Source organism: Moschus berezovskii, chromosome 1 (assembly GCF_049115385.1).
Source record: "Moschus berezovskii isolate FMDL1 chromosome 1, NW_MosBer_1.0, whole genome shotgun sequence".
NCBI classification, from domain to species: domain Eukaryota; kingdom Metazoa; phylum Chordata; class Mammalia; order Artiodactyla; family Moschidae; genus Moschus; species Moschus berezovskii.
The window spans coordinates 12,073,359-12,096,342 of record NC_142460.1 but is presented as its reverse complement, the minus strand read 5'-3'; the positions used below and the strand labels follow the sequence as shown (position 1 = coordinate 12,096,342).

Sequence of the window (22,984 nt, the reverse complement as noted above, 5' to 3'; positions counted from 1 at the left end):
TTCAAATTTTCCAAATGAGGTTCAGTGAGCTTCTTCCTGGAAGGTGGAATTCCACCTAACACAAGTCTGTCAGGGACCTCATTTTATCATGCTTTAAAGGCACCACGTGGTCTCAGGGCACCATCAAAGTATCCTGGGAACAAAATAGGGATCACTTTTTCCACCTGATTCACAAGCAGAACCTGCTCAGATGCGCGGGCTTTGTAACCCACGCCCTGTACCCCCAGCCCCGCGGTCTGAAGCGGGGCGCCCCCAGCCCCACGGTCTGAAGCAGGGCGCCTCTAGGGTGCAGGCGCCACAGGCCCCACGGAGGCGCGGATACGCCGGCCTTCGTGATCCTGTGAGCGGATGCAGCAGCCAGGGCTCCGGGGTGGTGGTCCAGGTGCGATCGTCTGGGTGAGATGAGCCGGGTGAGGTGGTCCAGGCATCACTAACCCTCCATGGGGCCCCTCCCCATGCCGCCCTCTAAACGCGGGCCGGGGGCTCAAAGGAGGAGCAAACGGCAGCCCCTCCAGACGGCCCCCTCCCCACGGTGACTCCCCAAGATGAGACTCCCCCGCCGGGGACTCCGTGTCTGGACACCCCGGGAAGTCCCCACAGCAGCGCCAGAGGCCCACATGAGGCCCTCGGGACACCACCCTGCCCACTGCTTCCTTTCCTTCTCCCCTTCTTATGTTTGACCAGATAAAAGTCACATGGTGCAATAATTTAAAAAGCATAGACTGGTACACGGAGTGTCCCCACCCCCGGCCTCCTTGTCGCCTCCCCTGGGCAACCACTGTGACCTCGTCTCCAGCGGCCTCGTCCAGAGGGTGGGGCCCCCAGCAGTGCTCGGGTCTCCAGTCTCCGGCCGGGCCTTTGAAACACCTTAGCAAACAGCACCAACCTTGTCCAGCATGCTTGCCTGGAGAATCCCACGACAGAGGAGCCTGATGGGCTACAGTCCGTGGGGTCGCAATAGTCGGACACAACTTAGCAACTAAACCATCACCACCAGCAGCAAATAGCAGGCTCTGTCTGCCTTGCCGTTTAAAACCATGTATGTGGGTGGAGAAGGCAATGGCAAGCCACTCCAGTACTCTTGCCTAGAAAATCCCAAGGATGGAGGAGCCTGGTGGGCTGCAGTCCGTGGGGTCGCTAAGGGTCGGACACGACTGAGCGACTTCACTTTCACTTTTCAGTTTCACACATTGGAGAAGGAAATGGCAACCCACTCCAGTATTCTTGTCTGGAGAATCCCAGGGAAGGGGGAGCCTGGTGGGCTTCCGTCTATAGGGTCACACAGAGTCGGACACGACTGAAGTGATTTAGCAGGAGCAGCAGCATGTGTACACACACGCCCATATAGTGATACATGTGGGTTTACCTTTATGTATATAGCATCTTCCTTCCATATGTGTGTACATGGAGTGTGTGTGCATACACACAGGTAAATATATACACAGGTAAACATGGTTGCATAAGGTCTCAGCACATGGATCTGTCGTAATGTATTTAACAAGAACCCTCCTACTGAACCCTTAGGTTGTAATGCTGAGGTTGTTCTCCGTGTTATAAAGGAAACTCTGTGGCTGCTGCTGCTAAGTCACTTCAGTCGTGTCCGACTCTGTGCGACCCCATAGACGGCAGCCCACCAGGCTCCCCCGTCCCTGGGATTCTCCAGGTAAGAACACTGGAGTGGGTTGCCATTTCCTTCTCCGAAAGGAAACTCTATGCATAAGTATTTCCTTAAATACGTGACCAAAGCCATAGCATACACTGAATAGGAACTGCTGGCTCGAAGTGTGCCTGGTTTTAATTCTTAAATTTACTGCCGTGTGGCTCTCATAGGTGTGGACAGGATGACACCCATAACCACGGGAGTCCTCAGTGGCCCGGGCACCCCACCAGTCAGTCGTGATCCGTGTGTGCCGGGACTCTGGGGTCTCTGATGTGACTGGCTCTGAGCCACGCACACCAGCATCTCCCTGAAACACCTCCTCCTCTGGAAGCTCAGTGCCCTCCCGTCCCCACCTGACTGCGCCCCAACGCCCCACACTTGCTCTCCTGCCTCTCCGATGTCCACACGCTCAGGACCAGGGCGCTGTCATCTCTTTTCACCATCCCTTCTCAGATGAGCTTGGTCTCCCAGCTTGGAAGACCATTTTGCACTTATGGTTTCCAAATTCATTGCATCCAGTCGGGACCGCTCTCCAACATTTAGACTTGGAAGTCGACCAGGGTCGTCAAGTTCAACACGCCTAAAACCTCTAACCGCCCCCCTCCAGCCCTCTCTCCTGGGGCCCTCCCCGTCCTGGTAAAGAGAACCCAGCCGAGAACGCTGCAGGCCCACCCTCCTCCCTTCCTGCTGCCCTGCGTCCAATCCACGAATAAATCCTGTGAGCGTGACCATCAGGGTATCCAGCATGTGCCCGTTCCGCATCAGCATCGCCCCAACCACTCCGGGTCAAACTGCAGTGCTGGTCTGGATGGCTGGGTGGGGAAAAAGCCCCCAGGGGGTCCTCTGGCATCTGCATTTCCCCACCCACCCCCCTCCTGTCTGACGCGGCCATGCCTCCACCCTGAGCGAGGAGGCGCGCCCTCTCTGAGAGCAGGGCCGGCCTCCGGACACCAACCTGGCCGGTGCAGCCCGGTCCTGACACCCCCACCCAGGCTCACGGCCCCTCTGCCTGAGATAATCCCCTTCCAGAGGCCTGAAAGGCTTGCTCGCCACCTGCAGTCAGGCCTGCACCCAGGTCACAGCTTCCCTGAGGTCTGGGCTGAACACCGGATTGAAAGGAGCCATCCGCCCCCAACCCCGCCCGGCATGCCCTGCGCTTTGGCCTCACTGATCCCAGAACACTCATCACTGAAGGACACCGTGAGCGCTGTATTTACTCTGCATCTTTATTTCCCATCGCCTGCTACCTGACCTCCGCTTGAGAAAGCCGAGCTGAGACGCTGTGTTCCCATCTGTCCGTCTGCCGGCCACAGGTTTGCATTGTCCACGGTGCGTCTGGACACCCTCTCATTTCATCCTAGAGGGTTCTGAGTTTCCGTGGCTGTGACCTGTGCTCCTGTTTGCAGAGAACACAGACATCGGGGTTGCTGGCCTTTTTCTGACTTCAGAGTTCCTCGTGTAGCAGAGACATCAGCCTCCTGGAAACGCAGCGCTGGCATTTTTTCTCAGCTTCTCCTTCTGGAGCTGCTGTGCTCCTGCTCGCCTTCGCCGTACAGAACTCTTCCCACGCGGTACAGCCCATCAAGGTGCTTCGTGTGTGTGGACATTTCGTTAAAGCTTCTGGATGGGTGTCTCCTCCGGCCTGCCGCTCCCACACCCATCTGCGTCGCGGCCACTGCTGACCTGGGCCCGGCTGCCCCTGCAGGTAGAGTCACCCTGGGTTTCCCCCTCCATCAGCCTTACTCCCGGACAAGCCGCCTTCCTGGCTCAACCACAGGCTGAGCTCTGATGAGCTCACCAGTGCCTTCACGACTTCTTGGTGTCTGGTTTCACTGAGAAGTGAAGACAGAAAGTTGCTCTCTTTGCAACCCCATGGAATATCCGGTCCATGGAATTGTCCAGGCCAGAACACTGGAGTAGGTAGCCTTTCCCTTCTCCAGGGAATCTTCCCAAACCCAGGGATCGAACCCAGGTCTCCTGCATTGCAGGCGGATTCTTTACCAGCTGAGCCACTAGGGAAGTGACTCACTGCCAGTTAATTAAAGTGCCTGGGGAGCATCTGGTGACTCCTTAAGGAGAGGAAGGCTGCTGAGGGCCTCAGAGGCGCTAAGGGTTTCCGGGCCTCACCTTTGAAGAGCTCACTCTGCGCCATCCGAGTCAGGCACAAGCTCCCCCCGGAGTGGCGAACTGCTGGGCTGCAGTTCATGTAGCTGTGTCACAGCAGGGGATCACCTTTCAGTCTCCTTACCTAAGCGCCCGTGATCAGGGCATTCCACTACTGCTGCGTCGGCCACTGATCTGAGGTTGCTGCCGCTCAGAAGCCCTGGGGCCACCAGGGACACAAACTGCCACTTAGAAGGAGGAAAAGGAGCCAGAGAAGTTGAGTGGCTAACCCCGCAGCACACAGCAGGACACGGAGCGGAGCGCCCAGCACCTGGGTCTCCGAGTCTGCAGGGACGAGCCTCCCGCTCCCATGAACCAGGGCTGAGACACAGCCTGACAGACAGCGAGCCGGAGGTTCCAGGCTCCTGGGATTCCTTTATCAAACCCTGGTAACAGAGCAGTGTTTCCAGGGTGACCTGTACAGGCCACTTTACGTGTGCTGTGTTGGGCGAGACAAGATGTGAGCAGCACAAGTGATGGAAGGTGACAGCTCACGTCTCCGGAAACCCCAGCTCCTACGAGCGCAATGAGCTCCAAGGTGTCTGCAAAGGGACAGAGGGCTCCGAGCAGCCCCATCCTGCTCACAGGGGTCTGCCCGGTGTCTGCCCCACACCGCACGGTCGGGCGCTCTCTGCCTCGAGGTAAGATGCATCTATCAAGCTCCGTCACAGGGAGAGGCCAGCAGACCAGAGGCGGCAAAACAGGAAAAGCACAAGAGTCAGACGGGCAGGGGGAGACGCAGCAGGAGTTGCAGGCGCAGTGGGGAGCAAAGGTGGGAGGGAAGAGCTGGGGCTGAGCCAGGACCCCTGGGAATGGGGTGCTAACTGGGCCCCTGGGAATGGGATGCTACCCCTGGGAATGGGGTCCTAACAGGCAGAGTGGGAAGTGCCAGCACGCAGGTTAAGGGCCCCACCAAAAACTTAAGGCTCTTGGGGATATGGCTGCATTAACCACCACAAATAACAGATGCTTCTCAAGAGGACCCTGGGTCATCAAAAGTTCAGATGGAACTTTAAGGAAGCAGGGATGGTGTAGAACCCATTCCAGGAAAATGTCCATTAAACAGATGGAAACGAAGGGTAAAGAAAGCTGCTGCTATTTCTGAGTTGCCTTCCGCCCCGCTGTACTCCATTTGGCTGCACCCCCGCCAGCAGGGGACCCCGCTGAACAGGTGGGGTGTCCCTGGCTTTCTTCCACTTAGAGCTCCGTGACCCACTTCCTGATAGTCCTCCCCAGACAGCAGGGAACTGACTGTCCAGCCCAACGAGGAGCCGGGCTCTTGCCCAGCGGGCGTGGACTCCACCTCTGTACCAGGCTCCCAGGGGCAACCGCCTGCCTCACCCCAGTCCCCAGCCTGGGGGGTGGCCACGCCTGCTCCAGGACCACAGCGGTCAGGGACTCCTGCCACAGCTCCCGCCCCTCTCGGCCTCCCCTCCTCCTTCGTCGCTTTAGTAAACTCAGTTAAAACTGAGCAGTGACTTAATGCATGTTAGACATATGCACACATGTAGTTTAAAGGGTGAAGAGTGGGCCCCCGTCCCCTCTCCAGAAGCAGTCACATTCAGCCCCTTTAGCTGAGTGTGCGTCCTCTTTGAGTCCTTGGGTCCATGTTTCTTCTTTTCAAGTTTTATTTATTTCTGACTGTGCTGGGTCTGCGTCGCGATGTGGGCTTTTCCTCGAGCTGCACGCACAGGGACCTCTCTCTGTGGGCGGCGCGGGGGCTCCTCGTTGCCGTGGCCTCTTGTGTCCTGGAGCGCTAGGGTGCGTGGGTTCAGGACAGTGGCTCGCGGGCTCCGGGGTGCACACACACACTCACAGTTGCGCCACACGCCCACAGTCGTGGCCCACAGGCTTAGCTGCCCTGGGGCACGTGGAATCTTCCCAGACCAGGGACTGAACCTGCGTCCCCTGAACAGGCAGAAGGATTCTTAACCACGGATCAGGAGGGAAGTCCCCCCGTATTTCTACGCAACACACTTAACTGTTGAGACTTTTCTCCCAAGTGTTACCTATTAATGCCTGGGGGAAGCAAGCATTACCCTCCTGTCCAGGTGAAGGAGGAGGATTTGGCTGTGTTCAGTCTCCCCTACCGTCAGGACGCACAGGACACAGGGCGTCCCCGCCAACTGGGATCTAATCGCTTCTGAATCCAGCTTTCCAACAGCTGTCCTCTCTTATCCCCGCCCAGTCCCCAGCTCCCAAAGGGCACGTACATCGCACTACAGGCTGGCTCCCCCTGCCACGGCCAGCTTCAGGCTCAGCTTTCTCAAGTCAGCTGAGCCGATTCTCTGGTTTTCAGTTTCCAACATTTTGTTGCCCCCATTTTCTTTGTCCTTACTAAAAAACAAAAAAAACAAAACAAAACAAAAACAAAACCCTGCTGTCACTTTAATGAGGCTCAGAATGGAGCAGAGATTAAATGGATGTGTTAATTCACCATCTTAGACAGGAAGTTAGTCATTGATTTCTGTTTTCTTTCCAGAGAACAAATGATTTTTCATTTAAATTCACCCGATTAAAACATCCAGTGCACCGAAGCAGAGCAGGTTGGGCTTCCTTCTAGATCATCTTCCTATTTTTTTTAATGAAACAGATCAATTCAACTGACTAAACAGAAAATTAAAATTCAAACACAAGCTGCCAGGTTTGGAGCCATTGAAGGAAAGAGCTAGATATTAGAAAGAGGAAAAGATGTTTCCCCTGGAAGAGTGTGGCTAATCTTTTGTCAGCTTTTAGAGAGTTTTAGAAAGACCTTGAGGGAACTCTGACGGTGCCGTCCCCTCTGGAGGCTTGTTCCTAACCCACACCCCCACTTGGCTGCTTCTCGGGAGAACAGCCCTTGCTGGACCAGGAGGGTGTGTGCTGTTACTCAGCTCAGACCCTCCCTGCACTCCGTGGCGGCCAGCACTCACTCAGCCCACATCCCTCCCCGTGATCCGAACGCGCAGTCAGCCTCTGCTGCTGGCGCCTCTGGCTCTGAGCAATAGCTCCACACCCTGCCCGCCCGGGTCCCTCCTTCTGGCCCTCCCCCAAGCTGCTGTCCCCCCTTTTCAGGGGAAGACACCCCTCCCCGCCCCAAGGCATCCACACAGCGCAGCTCTCAGAAGGGCGCTTCCTCTGCTTCCCAGGGTCCAGCATTTCACGGCTACACGTGATGCCTGCCCTCCCCACTTCCTGCATCCTTCATCCCAGGTGCGCCTTTTAGCATCGTCCGCCTCTTTGCCTCCCCTGGAGAAGGGGTAGGCGACCCACTCCAGTGTTCTCAGGCTTCCCTGGTGGCTTAGCTGGTAAAGAATCCGCCTGCGATGCAGGAGCCCTGGGTTCGATCCCTGGGTTGGGAAGGTCCCCTGGAGAAGGGCCAGGCGACCCGCTCCAGTGCTCTGGCCTGGAGAGCCCCGGGGACTGAGCAGCCCACGGGCCTCAGAGAGCGGACACGACTGAGCGACTCTCACACTCACTGTGTCTCTTCACTGGGTCTTCCACATTCCGAGGAACACAGTTTTCTTATTAAGATTTCCCTTTAATCCTCATGGCTCAGATGGTAAAAGCATCTGCTCACAGTGCAGGAGACCCAGGTTCGATCGCTGGATGGGGAAGATCCCCTGGAGAAGGAAATGGCAACCCACTCCAGTACTCTGGCCTGGAGAGTTCCAGGGATGGAGGAGCCTGGTAGGCTACAGTCCATGGGCTCGCAAAGAGTCGGAGATGACTGAGCGACGTCACTTTCCCTTTAATCCTCTAAATGTCCGTGCTGCCATACTCTCTTCCTTAAAGAGCGGGCTCTTTAGGTGCCCCAATGGTCGCTGCCGGGCTGTCCCCACCTCCCTCCCTTGCTTCCTCCCGGCCACTGCTTGGCATGCAGGCCCCTGGCCCAGTGCGGGCTGCGGGTCTTCCCTTCCCAGGGCTCCTCCCGCCTCAGTCCCTCTTCCCAATGACAGTATCAGTAGACACGTTTCTAGCTCCAAAAGGGCAGTTACACAGCGGGGAGTCTGAACCTGTCCAAACTGGGTACAGTTTTTAACATGGGACGAGAGGTGGGCGTGCAAGTCTTTATTCGCACTTAATTATTTACACAAAGGTTTAATTTGTGTTTAAAAGTCGGGAATACTTCTAGAACAATCCTCTCTTGTAGCACTTGGGGACATATATCTTCACTTTCCCATTGCAAGATTAAAGCTCTGCCAGCAGAAGAATAATTACTTACCAAAAGTAAAATCTTATGCAAATATTTTTGAGCCCAATACAGACTAGCAACTCTTCAGATGACTAAGAATGATCTGCCTTACAATAACTATAAACACGAGAAGCAAAGGTTCCGAGGCTCTAAAATAAGCACTTGGGATAACAGAAGGCCCGTGTAGGCGGCCGGCAGTAACCGTGAAACCAAGTGATGAACAGATGTGACTCTGAGGGGCTTTCAATCCAGAGCAGCTCTGCCATTACAGTGGCCACCCGCACCCCCACCCAAAGCAAAACCCTTAACAGGCGACTCCGCAGCTTTTTAAACACGAGCATATATATCCCTACTGACATCAAACAGAAAAACAATATAAGGCTGCATGATGCCAAACATCATCAGATGTCATAAGCCAATGAAGTTGCAAAGAACTGCCAATAACTCAAATTGTTAACTGAATAACCAGCTCCCTTTTCCCCAGTAAATGTAGTTTCAGATCCTGACAGTCCATGATTCTCACAGCAGTACATGCATTTACTAGAATCGAACACTTCATAAAAGCCAAGTCACATTTAGCCAGTTTCTATCTGAGCGACTCCACCGCACAGATGTAAGAACAGAGCTCATGGGTGAAACAGAGAGGCACCAGCCTGCAAGCCTGCCGCGCAGGAGGTCACCGCCCCGTTCGGAAGACAGGACACGTGAGCAGAAGACGCGGTGACGGAAGAGGCTCGTCAGCTGAACCAGACGCGTCTGAGGGGCTGAACGGAACCGGTCCAAGACCCCAGCCCTGGAATCAGGAAGGCTCTCCTGGGAGACGGCTGAGGCCTCAGGAAGACGCGGGCAGGCTGACGGGAGGGAGGTCCTGACTCACGGGGCAGCGGAGGAGACGGAGCCGGCTGGACACACGGCCTCGCACCCGCCCTGCCTGCAGGGCCTGCCCCACTGGCCCTCCGCACTCAGCCGCCGTGACCACCACGGATGCCCGACGCCGCCCCTCCCACTCAAACACCAGGGGTCACCCACGGCCGCCCCCGCCGGGTCCAGGGCCCCGAGTCACACACGCCAAGGATGGGATCTGTTTGGCTGCGTGCTTACTTTCATGCTTCTTGTTTGATCTGAAGGTTCTAGAAAACAAAAATCTTGCTTGTTTTTTAATATTTTGGTATGTAATATTGTGGTCTTACAAGTACCTTATGCACAGTACAAGGTCAAAACATATTTATTAGATGAACAGATGATTGCATTAATAATTTCTACATATAAGATTGGCAAAGCAAATGGGCCAGTCAGCAACGACCTGCAGAGAAACTTAGAAGTTTGGTCAGAACTTTAGACTTGATGATTTTTACGGAGAGTACTAACATGATAAAAATGGTCATTATTATATGGTAATTGCTGTAACTTGCTTTAGTTGTGGCTGTGTTTCCCAAAGGACTAGACGTAGAAAGATTACTTTGCTAATATAATAATACTTTGCTAACAAGATGAGGACTTTTGTCCAATGTGCATACTCTTCAATAAACATCAAAAGAAAAATTGTCCCACATATCTTTGCCTTTAATGATTTTAAACGAGTTCATTTCTGAGATGAGAGATGACTTTTTTTAAGGCCAGGTAATAGTTATGGTCTCTTGATTTGAAAGATCAGCAACCTAAACCCCAAGAAATTAAGGACAGTTTCGTTACTTATGAATTATGAATATTCTCCATATTGACACTCAAAATTTGAAAATCGAAAGAAGTCCATTTTGCCTGTTCGTATCATAATGCAGAACACTTGACATTTTGGTTTTATCACAGCAAAAATTGATGAAATGGTTGTTTACATAACCAGAATTTTATAACCCAGCGTAACACCTGGTTGTGAAATGAAGGAGTCCACCAGCATGTGGAAACGCCGGTGCACTAACAGTTTCAAGAGGCGGTAACCGGGTCCATTCTCCTTGCTAAGGACTCAGTCCTTCTGTGTCCCGTCTCACCTGTCCTGTGTCTGCTGTGAAGTCATCGCTGGTGGGGGTGCCGCTCAGGGAACACGCAGGAGCAGCAGACAAGCACTCGGGGTCTCAATCTGAGTGGCAGGTAACCTTTAACAGCCACGGACTCTCAAGCCATGCCCCAGACCACGTCAATGTGCTTCAAAAGCGCCCCCCACACCCCCCGACACACACACCCCATGTAAGTCTGTTACGCAGAACCAAGGAACCAAGGAATTCCTTGAGAACCAAGGAATTAGTATTTTCTTTAGCCGTGAAAAAACACTTTTTATATCTGATATTTTTTTAATATAGTATCAAAAAGATGAAATAGCTTAGGGGCAAAATAAACAATGCAACTAACGTTAAAGGAAAGAAAGAGATTCTCACTCACCTGCCTTCTGGCAGTGTACAATCTTCTCATACACGGCGTCTGCATTCTCGATCAGCGCCTTGAGGGACTGGATCATCTGCAAGGGAAACACCCGGACAGGCGGTCACACGGACAGCTGGACGCAGCAGGGTCCCTGCTCGGGCCAGGCCCTCCCCCAGCGTGGCCGAGCAAACGCGGCCACGCGCCACCCCTACCTGACATCCTGCGCAGGTTCAAGGGGAAACTGATCAAGTCACGCCTCCCTACACAAGCGCTCAGACCGGACTGTGAGGACTGTGTCCCCAAGGTGCTCACACTGGATGTGACCCTCAAGCCAGCACCGAACTGAGTCCCTTTCAGTATGAAAGAAATGAGCATGGGTGCACATTCGATCCGCCTTTCATTTTAAACAAAACCTCATCACCTGATGGAAAGCTGCAGCACCCAAATGCCTCACTCCCTTCACCCAAGATGCCTCCGTTTGAGGAGCAGTTTAAAACTTCCGATGAGGATCAAAAACAGTATTTATGTGACGCATCATGAACGCTATCACCCAAACCAGTGTTTTCAGCATGCCTGAGTGATTTTAGAATCCCAGCGTTGAGGTCCCGTTCCGCACTGCACACACTTGTTTTAGGAGCTGTGCCTGAATTAAGAAAAAGGAGCAGGGTGCAGCTGATCCATTATTTCACCCACCAAAGTACTGGGGAAAGATCTCTCTGAAGCAAACTTTTTGACTCTGAAACCGCTATGAAAATGGGATGGCCAGATTCAGTTCTCATGATTCAAGTGGGTAGTTACGATCCTCGCCATAAGGGTAGACTCTCGCTTTTTGCATTTATGTTTTTAAGTTTAATTTTCATTTCACAGTGGACTATGGCTGATCTACAACGTTGCATTCGTTTTCAATGTACAGCTAAGTGACTCAATTATACATACATCCACTATTTTTCTGATCCGTTTCCTGTACAGGCTGTTACGGATGCAGAGCTTCTCTGTGCTATATAGCAGGTCCCTACTGATTATCAGCCTTTGTATTCAAATGTCCAAATACTCCACGTGATAATATTACTCATCTCTGCTGTAGGACCATTTTACTTTATGTAACAAACACCACTCCATCATTTCCCATTCCTTAAACTCTGCCTAGTTTTTCTTTATAGTGCTTATCGCTGGCTGCCACAGTAATTATTTCACAGAAACTAAATGTATGTAGGTTGGATTATTTATATGACTTGAAGAGCACCATATTTTATTAGTTGTACTTATTTAAACTAAAGCATAATCAACAGGCCTCTTAAGAAGTACAACAGCATTTATCAACTTCCACTGTGCTAAGAAAATGACAGTAAACACTGTGAAGTCTGAAGGTCAAAGCAGGTGCTCACCCGGGCCTTCATTCATTATCTGTGAGGTTTCCTAGGGCAGCCCTTGAGCACGCACTGGGGCCGGTGACCTGAAGGACTCGGCCGCTGTCTGCAAGAAGTCTACAGCCCCGTGGCAGGCCTCCTGCTTAGGAATTCGGTCTTTCCACACTCACGCTTCACGATCTGAGTCATTCTTGTAAATTATTCTACTTTACAGCGTGACACACTGAACAGGCAGTGACAAAAACGAATAGTTCAGAACTCGATGATACCGACGCAAAGTCATTTGCACCATTCCACAATTTGCATACTGAAAAGGTTCATACTGTCATCAGTAACCTTTCTCAGCTTTGATGTCGAGCCAAATAAGAGACACCAAGAAGCCAGGACGTCTTCCAGCAAGGATGCTGGCTGTCCCAGCTCAGTGTCAAAAACTGGCCAATTGTGCCTCCCTCATTCAAACTGAGGGGGAAAAAAGCAAAGAAAGGCACCCAGTCGTGAGACAAGTGGGCAGTGCAGGAGCAGTAACGGCCGCCAGGGGAGACTCGGGCATCCGGACAGCCTGTGGGGGAAGGTGGTCACCAGAGGCCCGCGCCGGGGGCAGCGGGGATGCAGGACAGGTACAGGCTCACGTGGGTGCCTCGGCTTCATCATTGAGTGCAAGACGTAAGTGTGGTGAGCCATAGTTTACTTCCCACCTGCAGCTGAGTTTAATGAAAGGCGTGATGAGGGCTCACAATAATGCAGGGATCAGAGGAGGGGAGGCTTGTGGCTGCAGCCTGCCGAGAGCAATGTCCCGGGGGACTCCCCATCCACCTGGGGGCCAGGCACCTCCGGGGGCCCCATGTTAGCAGAAGGAGTGGCCTTCCTGTCCTGTGCTCACTGATACTAGCTTTGTTTGAAAAGCCTGCCGTGACGGGTCACATTATTATTCTTAGAAGCATCTTCCAGTCTCAGCTGTCGCCAAGTGCTGCACCTTTTAAGTGCAAAAGACACAACAGGGCTTCAGAAGCACACGTTCCACCTCGAGGAGCTGGAGACGGGCACCGCCCTGCCCCGAGCTCTGTGACACGGGAGGACCCGTCCTCTGCCCTGGGGACAATCCGGCCCTGAAGCTCCGCGTGTGGGACCCTGACGGTGCTGAGCGCGCGTGAAGGGCAGGAGGCCGGAGCCCCGAGCAGAGGGTACTCACAGAGCCAGGCTCCCGCCGCTGCCGCCCTGACATGCTCCCGGCCAACACCGAGACCCCTGAGCCAGGGGCGTGGGCCGGCTCAGCACCAAGCCCTCCTCCCAGGACCAGGGACAGGGCGGCCCCTGAGCTGCAGGCAGCATCTACACCACGGAGGCGCCGACACCCGAGGGAGGGAGGCAGGCGCCGGGGCGAGACAGGGCAGGCCCATCCCCACGTGCAGCGCAGAGCAGCGGGGGTTCCGCGGGGACCAGCCCAGGAGTTGGGGTCACCGGTCAGCAGAGCCCAGACACGGGAGGGAAGAACCCCCAGGCCTCAGCGGGGGCAGCATCCCCTTGGGGAGGAGGAGCTGCCGGTTTGGCCCGTTTTGCAGCTGCAGGGTGCATACTTATAATGAAGCCTGTCGTCCCAGACCAGGAACGCTCTCGTGTCTGCGTCCCTCCTCCTCGAGGCGGCCGTCCAGGCGGCGTCCGGGGAGCGCTTGGGGCCTTGGGCTCCCGGGAGGGTCTGGGGCCAGGAGGGCTGAGCCGGGCCGGCTTTCCCACCCGCCCGCCTGGCGGGCCAAGGTCTGGCTCCCACTCGGCTGCCAACTCTGCCCGGAGGCGCTGAGGGCGCAGCGGGGGCGCCATGGGACAGGACCAGCCTCAGGCCGGCCTGCCACGCTGCAGCGCTGCGATTATTGACGGTCGGAGTGCCCGCTGAGCGAGTCCGAGTGGGCGTGTCCACGCCTCCCTGGCCCCGGGACCTACCGGCACCCTCCATCTCGCCAGGCCCACGGGAGGCGGCGGTGGCACTGGTTCCACGGATGTGAACTCGAGGACCCCAGAGCGAAGCCGCTTTCCCAAGGCCACCTGGCGTGCTGGCAAAGGCCGCAACTAAAGATCAGGGCACAGGTATCGCACATGACTCGGGGCCTCCGCGGTGCCCGTGGTACCACACTGGGTCCTGACCACGAGCAGAGCTGCCCAAGAGGAGAGCGCACCCCAACCCGGGCAGGGCCAGAGGCAGGGGACACTCGGCCTCCCGACAGGCTACACACCAGAGGGACAGCATCCCAGTCCTGACGTGGGCCCAAGAGTGTGGTTTAAATAACGTTTCTACAAAGCACTTTGCGAAGCTATTTTCTTAAGAACAACGGTAAACAATTTCCTGAGCTCCACTTATCAATTCATTATTAAAAAACAGAAGCCATTTATGTTTAATGTGAAACCAATAGAATACACATCTCAGGCTACACAAAGCAGATGGATGGGGCGTGACATCACGGATGAGTTGAAGGGAAACTGCTTTCAGTTATCTAATTTTCTCTGCAGATATTACATTAATATGTCACCATAATGCAAGGCCTGGTAGAGTGACTGGTTTTATAACTATGATTTGCATTAATGCAAATATATTCATCAACACTCCTTAAACGCACAAGTGTTAAGTCTCAGCGCCGACATCAGACATCCAGCTGCCAGCCCGAGTGACTTACCACATGGACCCTCATATTGTTTACAAGACACAAGATGCTTCTGCATTGCTGTTGTTAAGAGAATCCCAGGTGGCGCTAGTGGTAAAGAATTCCCCTTGCCAATGCAGGAGACTCAAGAGACATGAGTTCGATTCCTGGGTTGGGAAGATCCCTGGGAGTAGGAAAGGGCAACCCACCTGAGTATTCTTGCCTGGAGCGTTCCATGGACAGAGGAGCCTGGCAGGGCTACGATCTGTGGGGTCACAGAGTCGGACACAACCGAGTCACTGAACACAGTGCATTCTATATTAGCGTCCAGTTACGAGTACCTCCTAAATTTCTGGAACTAATGTGTTAGGAAAATCTATAGATTTAACATAGCCTAGAAACCCACTTCATAGGTCAACTTCAAGATAAGGTTTCAGGACAGGATTCAAGCAGATGAAAAGCAGGCAGTTTCAACTAAATGCAAAGTAAAAATTAAAATTCACATTTTATTAAATTGAAAAGAAATCAAGAATGCCTTTCATAAAAATGCCTTGTTTTGAAAGTGAACTCCTCATGTGAGTATCAGGCAAACGTCTCTCTATAGATATGGTTATGGAACTATTACTAATTAATATATTTTGTATTACTATATTCCTGCAGACCCCTTGTTTATTTTCTGTTTACAATTTGCATATAAAGTAAGAGCATTCTCTTTTCAGAATAAGCAAATCTATGTCTTTTTGTAAGGCCTTTATGTCAGATTTTGGACAAGACCCCAAAGCTCCTTTTACCCCGGGGACCCAGATTTTGGTAATTACGAACAAACTGTGCTAGCGACGCTAGGTCCGTGGGTGGCAGCGGCTCCACGGCCACAGTGCTGGCATCTGCTGGGTTCTGGACCCCCATCCACTCAAGGCCGGCCAGCAGCTTCAGATCTCCGACACTTCCTCCCGAGTCTCCCGCACCCACCCCGTCCTGACACACGGCCGCTGCAGCTGTTTCCAGTGAAGGCATACAGTCAGAGAAGGGCCCGACGGCATAAAGGGGGTTCCTCTGCCACAGACCCCGTGACTGTGCGACACGCAGCAGGCACGTGTCTCCCCCACTCAAACGTTAAAGCAGGGTGTCATTCGCAAACTCGCCAATGAGCTGGTGCGAGCGCTGTGCCGCCCAGCGCTGCCCCGCCACGCCCCACCACAGACCCCCGCGGCCGTCCTCAGAGGACAGAGGGCGCCCAGCGGCAGGAGCAGCCCAGGGCCACCAGGAGGCGTGGGCCAAGCGGACCCCTCTCAGGGCCCCGGGGACAGCTAACCACACGGCATGAGCGAACCGAGGGCCAAGGGCTGCAGAAGACACACCAGTCCAGCCCACAGCGGCAGGTCCCACCCACCCTGGGCTGCCTCTGCGGCAGTCTCCACACGCAGCGCCACGACAGCACCGTCACCCTCACGCTCCACGGTCCCAGAGGTCACCCTGGGACCCGCCGCTGGGAACGAAATGCCCTCAGGGATCTGTCCGCTTCGCCGGGCCTGTGTGTGTCTGTACGTGTTCTTGAAAGTGATGTCCTCTCTGAGTTAACAGCCCTACTTTTGTCTTTATCACTTTACAATAAATATTACTGTGCTGGTGAAGAATTTTCAAATCAAATGTGGGAACTCTGGGACCCCGGACTTCTAAACTGAAATGCAGAGGTAACGTGTTCTTTCACGAAAGCTTCCAAGTACAGCAAAATGTAACGGGGTTGAACTAATGGAAGAGAAACCACTTATGAAGTTCTTGTTGGAAATTACAATGTGGCTTTTTAATACTGGAACATAATATGAAAATCACACATTTGCGCCAGGGCACAAAATTCACAAGGCTGTGGGTTCTCTGCCCAGAATCAGGCTCACCTCACATGGGCGGGCACCACTCAGTTCCCGGCTCATCGCGCCATCCAGCGAGCTCACTGTGAAAACACTTTCCAAACAGCAAACAGTTTCCAGAGGGACTTGCCCTAGTTTCCCCGTGAAACTTGACTTCCACGTTTTCACTACGCACATTACAGAAAACCATCAGGAAAAAATCCTCTATGACCGAAAAACGAGAGAAGGAACTCTGCCAGACAAGGACAAATAAGAAACGATATCACTTATATGTGGAATCAAAAAAATGATACAAATGAACTTCTATACAAAACAGAAATAGACCCACAGACATGGAAAACAAGTTTATGGTTACCAAAGGGGAAGGGTGGGGGAGGATAAATTAGGGATTTGAGATTAACACATATACACTATTATATATAAACTGAATAACCATCAAGAACCTACTGTGTAGCACAGGGAGTCATACTCAACATCCTATAATAACCTATAATGGAAAAGAATCCAAAACAGAATACGTATAAATGTGTAACTGAATATATGTATCTGCATAACTTAATCACTTTGCTGTGCGCCTCAAACTAACACAACATTGTAAATCAGCTCTGCTGGTGCTGTTGTTCAGTTGCTAAGGTGTGTCCAGCTCTTTGCGACCCCATGGACTGCAGCAGGCCAGGCTCCTCTGTCCTACCTTATCTCCTGGACTTTGCTCATATTCATGTCCATTGAGTCGTGATCCACTGAGTCAAAGGGGCTTGAGTAACTCAATGAACCTAAGAGCCACGCCATGCAGGGCCACCCGAGATAGACAGGTCATGCTGAAGAGCTCTGACAACACGTGGTCCACTGGAGAAGGAAATGGCAACCCCCTCCACTATTCTTGCCCACGGACGGTATGAAGAGGCAAAAAAAAAAGTCAACTATACTTCAATTAAAAAATAAAGTTTAAAGGAAAGGGAAAGAACTCTGGCAGATGGAAGGCGTTACTGGATTGTTAGCCAAGATGCACAGAGGAACATGGCTGGATTCTGCCGCGCACGGGCCCCCGTGGGTATGGCGGGAGCGGGCAGGTCAGAGACCCACGTGCGAGGTCATCAGGTTCAACAGACACTCCACTCGCCTTGGAGGGAGGCGCAGAGCATGGTGAGAAAGGGGCCAGGCTGTAGACACGGGATCACGCTTCTAAGCTGAGATGTGCTGTGATCGCGGCAGAACTGCAGGCTGTGAACACAGGGCACGGGAGGGCCGGGGTGGGGTGTGGACCGGGTGGGAGGTGTACTGTGGGGGGCTGGAGAGAGAGCTGAGGAGGGACAGGGCGGCGCCAGCAATGGACGCACCAGGGCCCAGAAGGAAAAGCACAGACCCAGAGGGCGACCCTGCCAGGAGGGCCACCCAGGCCGCGCCCAGCAGCTATAAAGCGCTTCCAGGGCCACAACGCGCCCTTATGGTGGCGGCGTCCCATGTTCCTGAAGTTCACGCTCAGGAAGTGGAGTTCCGCCCCGGCTGGCTGGAGGAGTTGGTGGTGAAGGGAGGGGTCTTTTAAGGTTCTTGCAGCGGGAAACTGGGAAAGCTTGGTTCGGGGGTCGGAAAATTGGGAGTGTTCTGCACGGAGGTAGCAGCTGAAATGAACTCATCTCTGAGGGGGATTTTAAAGATAAATGAAGACATCGGGGCAACGCTCCAGAACCGCTCAGATGAATAAGCAGAGGGAACCAATGGAAGAGACGCGGGTGGAGTGGCTGAGGGGAAGGAACAGAACAAGGACGCTGGCCGTGTCTGGGCTGGGAAGGCGGTTTCTGGGCCGTCTGCAGTGTCCGGAGCTCCGGACGCGGCTGTGGGGTAACTCTGGACAGTCCCGGCGTGGCACCAACGGCTGCGCTGTAATGCGACAGACGTGCTCCTGAGAACCACTGCAGCGGGACAAACAAGGTGTGTGGCGAACACGGGGTTGGGGCACAGCACTCAGCCATTCTGCAGGACACGTTAAAAAGGGCAAGAGCAGAATACGAGTGCTGCGCTGCGCTGCGCATGCCGAGTAGTTAAGGACAGCGTGACCGTGGCGGGTGGGACCCGACCTTGAGAAAGATTCGGAGCTTCTTGTGGGAGTGGGCGGGGAAGGGCTGCAGCTTGAGAGTTTCTGTGAGGCGGGGGAGGAGGGATCTAAGGTCTGATGAGAGGTTTGAACTGAGATGTGGGGGAAGGAAAGTTATGACCAACCTAGACAGCATATTAACAAGCAGAGACATTACTTTGCCAACAAAGGTCCATCTATTCAAGGCTATGGTTTTTCCAGTGGTCATGTATGGATGTGAGAGTTGGACTGTGAAGAAAGCTGATCGCCAAAGAATTGATGCTTTTGAACTGTGGTGTTGGAGAAGACTCTTGAGAGTCCCTTGGACTGCAAGGAGATCCAACCAGTCCATTCTAAAGGAGATCGATCCTGGGTGTTCATTGGAAGGACTGATGCTAAAGCTGAAACTCCAGTACTCTGGCCACCTGATGCGAAGAGCTGACGGAATGAACTGGACTGTGGCGGTACAGCTCAGGATGCGCACAGTGTCTGATGCAGCCGGTGGGTGTCTGAGGCGCGTGTGCACGCCCCGCTCACCGAGCTGCGGTGTGAGTGCCCGCTCGTGTTTTCTCGCGGTCAAAACAGTGCACAAATACAAACAAATTCGTGAAAACTGTGTTAGGTTAAAACTGTTCCCTAATGTACCACTGTCATATTCAAATAAATTTACACTTTCAAAACAGTGGTTATAAATGAGCGTAAAAGGGAGAGCATTTCAAAAATCACGCAATTTTCTTGTGAAGCAGACTTAACCGCTCAGTGCCTATCACGTTCAGCTGAAGGGTGCTCTTGGCGCCACAGAAGCTGCACTCAACTCTCTTCACTATCGTTTCTTGCCACAGAAGAGATGCCAAGTGCTGTAATAAATCTGGAGCAAATGATGAGTCAGGAGTGACCCAGGGTCCATATTCAGGAAGCCAAGGATTCTCTGCCTTTTCAGTATGCTCTGATCTGTCATGAAGTTCACTGCAGAGCTAGGGTGACACGCACCTCGGGGTGGGGCTGTGCCTCTCACCTAACTCTTGCCTGAGCTACAGCCTGGATCTCTCAGGTACTACATTTCAGACCAAACCCCGTAAGTAGCATCCCGACCCATTTGCAGGCATTTAGCTGAATTTCCACATGATGAAAAGCCTCTCCTCTGCCACCATCAATGGCTCCATCTACCCCTCGTCACGCCAAAGCAATATACAGCCATATCCACACGTTTAAGACTTCATCTCACAGATTAAACGTCAAGCTTTAATTAAACTGCAGTTCCTTAAGTGAATCACCAGGTCAACATAAAATCAAAGAGATATTAGGCTTATTATACACAGAGTAATAGAGGTTTCGGGCTTCCCTGGTGGCTCAGACAGTAGGGAATCTGCCTGCAATGTGGGAGACCTGGGTTTGATCCCTGAGTCAGGAAGATCCCCTGGAGGAAGCCATGGCAACCCACTCCAGTATTCTTGCCTGGAGAATCCCATGGACAGAGGAGCCTGGCGGGCTACAGTCCATGAGGTCGCAAAGTTGGACACACCTTCGTGACCTAACAGCAAATATAGGTTTTGCCTATGCTCACCAAGATAACCATTTGGATTTAGTATAAAACATGGAAATAAATAGCATCATATAGTCAAAACAACCGATTTATTGCTCTAGGTTCTTTTCTTCTCCTAGTGGCTCTGCCTCCCGGCACGCTGGGATGGACACCTGTTCACACTGTGGGCATTTCTGAGAGGCACTTCCAGAATCAGCCACTAGAAGTCCTTAGTAACACACACTTGTAGGCTGGAGGAGCGGACAAAGGGCAGAGAGGAGAGAAAACGCCGCAGAGGAAATGAAGGAGGTGGGGCGGCACCGAGGAATAAAAGCAGAAGGATAAAGTCACAGTCGGAGTTCAGAGGAATTAAAACGGGGACTGCAACAGGGTGACTTATCACACACCACCCCTCAGATCAGATAAGAAAGCCTTATGCAGACAAGTGAATAAACAGTAACACCAGAACCAAACTTGGATGCGGAAGGAATTCACTCATATTTCAGGTTAATTGAGACTTGGCATCACTAGAAGCCTCCATGTTCCTAAACAGGCTCTAGTGGGCTCGGGGCTGAAGCTGGGAACGGCAGGACAGAGCAGGAAAACAGAAAGGGGCTCTGGGAAGCCGGGAGTTCCACTACATCAAGAGATTAGTTACAGAGTCAGCGCACAGATTTGAGATGTTTATCTCACCATCTATCGTTGGCAAAGTTTAAAGTTTTCTGCACAGCTTTTCGTTTCAGAAGTACACAGAGTGTCAACAAGTTGAAAAGAAATTTGATCTTGCACTGCTTCTGCATGATATGATATTTGGAGAAAACTGGTGAAAATTGAGCAACAAAACAGAACCCAAACCCGAAAAAGGAACCCTGATGCAACTGTAAAACTGTCCAGACAAAGTATAAGCTGGTAGGAGTTACCAGTCCATGAATAATACGCCATCCTGGCTTTTCTGTGTAGAGAGCATGTACAAGCACATTCGCATGGACTCAGACGATGATAACCCTCTTATTTCTCCAGTTTATGACCAACCTCATGTGATCAGAAGTCTCCTTAGGGAAGAGGTCATTTTTGCACAGGATTTCTGTGGGAAGCCGTATTCCACATCCCCACGCTAAACAGGCTCCTTTACAGCACGTGATGAGTCATTTTGCAACATGGTGACCTCAGGGGTGCACACACTCCCCCGTCGTCCCCGGGGGGCCCTCGGTCACAGCAGCCCCTCGACACTGCAAAAAGTTTCTCTGACTTTCTCAGCCATGGTAGCGATGTGCTTACGTGATGCCCTTGCACCACCTCAGCGTGAAAGTTGCTGGAGTGCCATCTTCCCGTAATGTGGTGCTAGCTTCTGCCGTGCAGCAGGGTCAATCAGCCACAGGTGGGCACACACACCCTCCCTCTGGAGCCTTCCTCCACCGTTGTTATCCCAGCCCCAGGTCGGCGCGGAGCACCGAGCTGAGCTCCCTGTGCTATTAGCAGCTTCCCCCCAGCTGTGCTTCACACGTGGTCGTGTGTACACGTCAACGCTACCCTATCGATCCATCCCACCCTCTGCTTCCCCCACTGGCCCCACAGGTCTGCTCTCTAGGCCTGCGTCCCTCTTCCTGCCCTGCAGGTAGGCTCCTCGGTGCCACCTTTGCAGATTCCACACACACTGAGTGCACCATGGGCTCGCATATTCCCTGCGGTCGCTAGAGCAGGAACGTAGAGTCTGTGAGGGCTCAGCAGCCAGGAAAGGAGCTCTCCACTGGGCCGGGTGGGCAGCGGGGGGCTGGGGGGCTGGGGTCCACGGCCGGCCACTCGCCCCTGCCTTGAGTGAATGCCTGGGAACGGGGAGAGGGTGGGGCCCCAGTGGGATTTCCCCGGTGCCCAAAGTGTTAAAGCTGGCGGGCTCAGAGGCTGCATCCTGGATGCGGGGGAGCATGTCCAAAGAACGGAGGAGAAGGTTTAAAACCTGGCTTAAGCCACCCCTGCAGGAGAAAAGGGGAACTCGGTGAGCAAGCTACTTCCGGAGGCTGTTTCAGGAACTTCTGGATGCGGCACAACTCTTTCAAGTCACCAAGGACCGTCTGGAGCTCTGACATGCTCATTTAAAACTATTATTACAAAATTAATTAAATTTCAAAAGATACAATTTGAATTAAAATAGTACCACTTTTATTACCATCTCCTTGTATCAAGGCTTTTCTCCAAGGGGATCAAGGTGATTGAGAAACTCCTAATTAACAGGCGGTAATTCAATCACAGTCTTACACTAAGGTCGTCATTAGTTTCTCTCAGGTCTGTGGCAGCTAAGTATCGATGTTAGTTAACAGAGAAAAGCAACCAGAGACTCCTCCGTAAGGAAGAGCAGTACATTTTGAGCAATGTAGAGAGTCCACAGTTCTCTGGAACGGCAGAGGAAGGAGGAGGGCAAGATTCATTTGACCAGCTACTGCGGTGTTCACGGTACAAATCCAGGCGGCCTTGGGGGGGACCACAGAACTCACGTGCTCCTGCGTCTTCCGCTTTCTGAGTAGGGAGGCAACTCCCTGAGCAAGGTGGTGGGAAACCCAACCTTCTGCTTTTCACTTAGAAATTTTAAACCTGCCTTTATGAAATGGAATAACCCTGTCTCCATATACAGCAAGGCTGGTGCTCTGAGGTTTGAGTGATGTGAAGATGTAGACACAGGGTGAGGTCCCAGCGCATCAAGAGCTGCACACTTCTGGCCTCTGAAGGAACAGACCGAGCTGGCATTGGCCACCGGGCACTGAGAGCTTCCCGTGCTCTGGGCTGCTGACGGCGACCGCATCCCCTCTGCGGCGGCGAGACCCCGCCTGCTCCGCAGATGGAGACGCGACGGGCTGTCACCGAGCCAGCACAGGGCAGGGACCCCTCGAGCTCAGGGTACCCCCAGCACCCCACTCACCGACTTCCCAGGGTGCAAGCACGCTCCCCCTCCGCCCCCCAGAGGCTAGTCCCGGCGTCTCCGTGCAACAACGGGGTCATGCACGTGTGTTCACACCAGGCACACCTGCCCGGGGCTGCAAGAACTCACAAAACTGAGTTCACCGAGGCGTGTCCTGGGCCAAACCCCACAGCCCACGCCTGCCGGGGGCCAGCTGCCCGGGGAGTCGCGAAGGACCCCGGGGAGAGAAGGGCAGAACGGGGACTGGTGGCGCAGTCTGCAAGCTG

At 53.2% G+C, this 22,984-nt stretch overlaps 1 protein-coding gene across 1 annotated transcript in view; it reads right to left on the bottom strand.

The window, feature by feature from the left end:
- The window catches only part of PLCL2 (phospholipase C like 2), a 227,755-nt gene that overhangs the window by 54,569 nt on the left and 150,202 nt on the right, over positions 1-22,984 (bottom strand). The window contains exon 4 of the mRNA XM_055416903.2: positions 10,371-10,446. Within this exon, the coding sequence (XP_055272878.1) occupies positions 10,371-10,446 (76 nt within the window). The remainder of the gene's footprint in view (positions 1-10,370; positions 10,447-22,984) is intronic.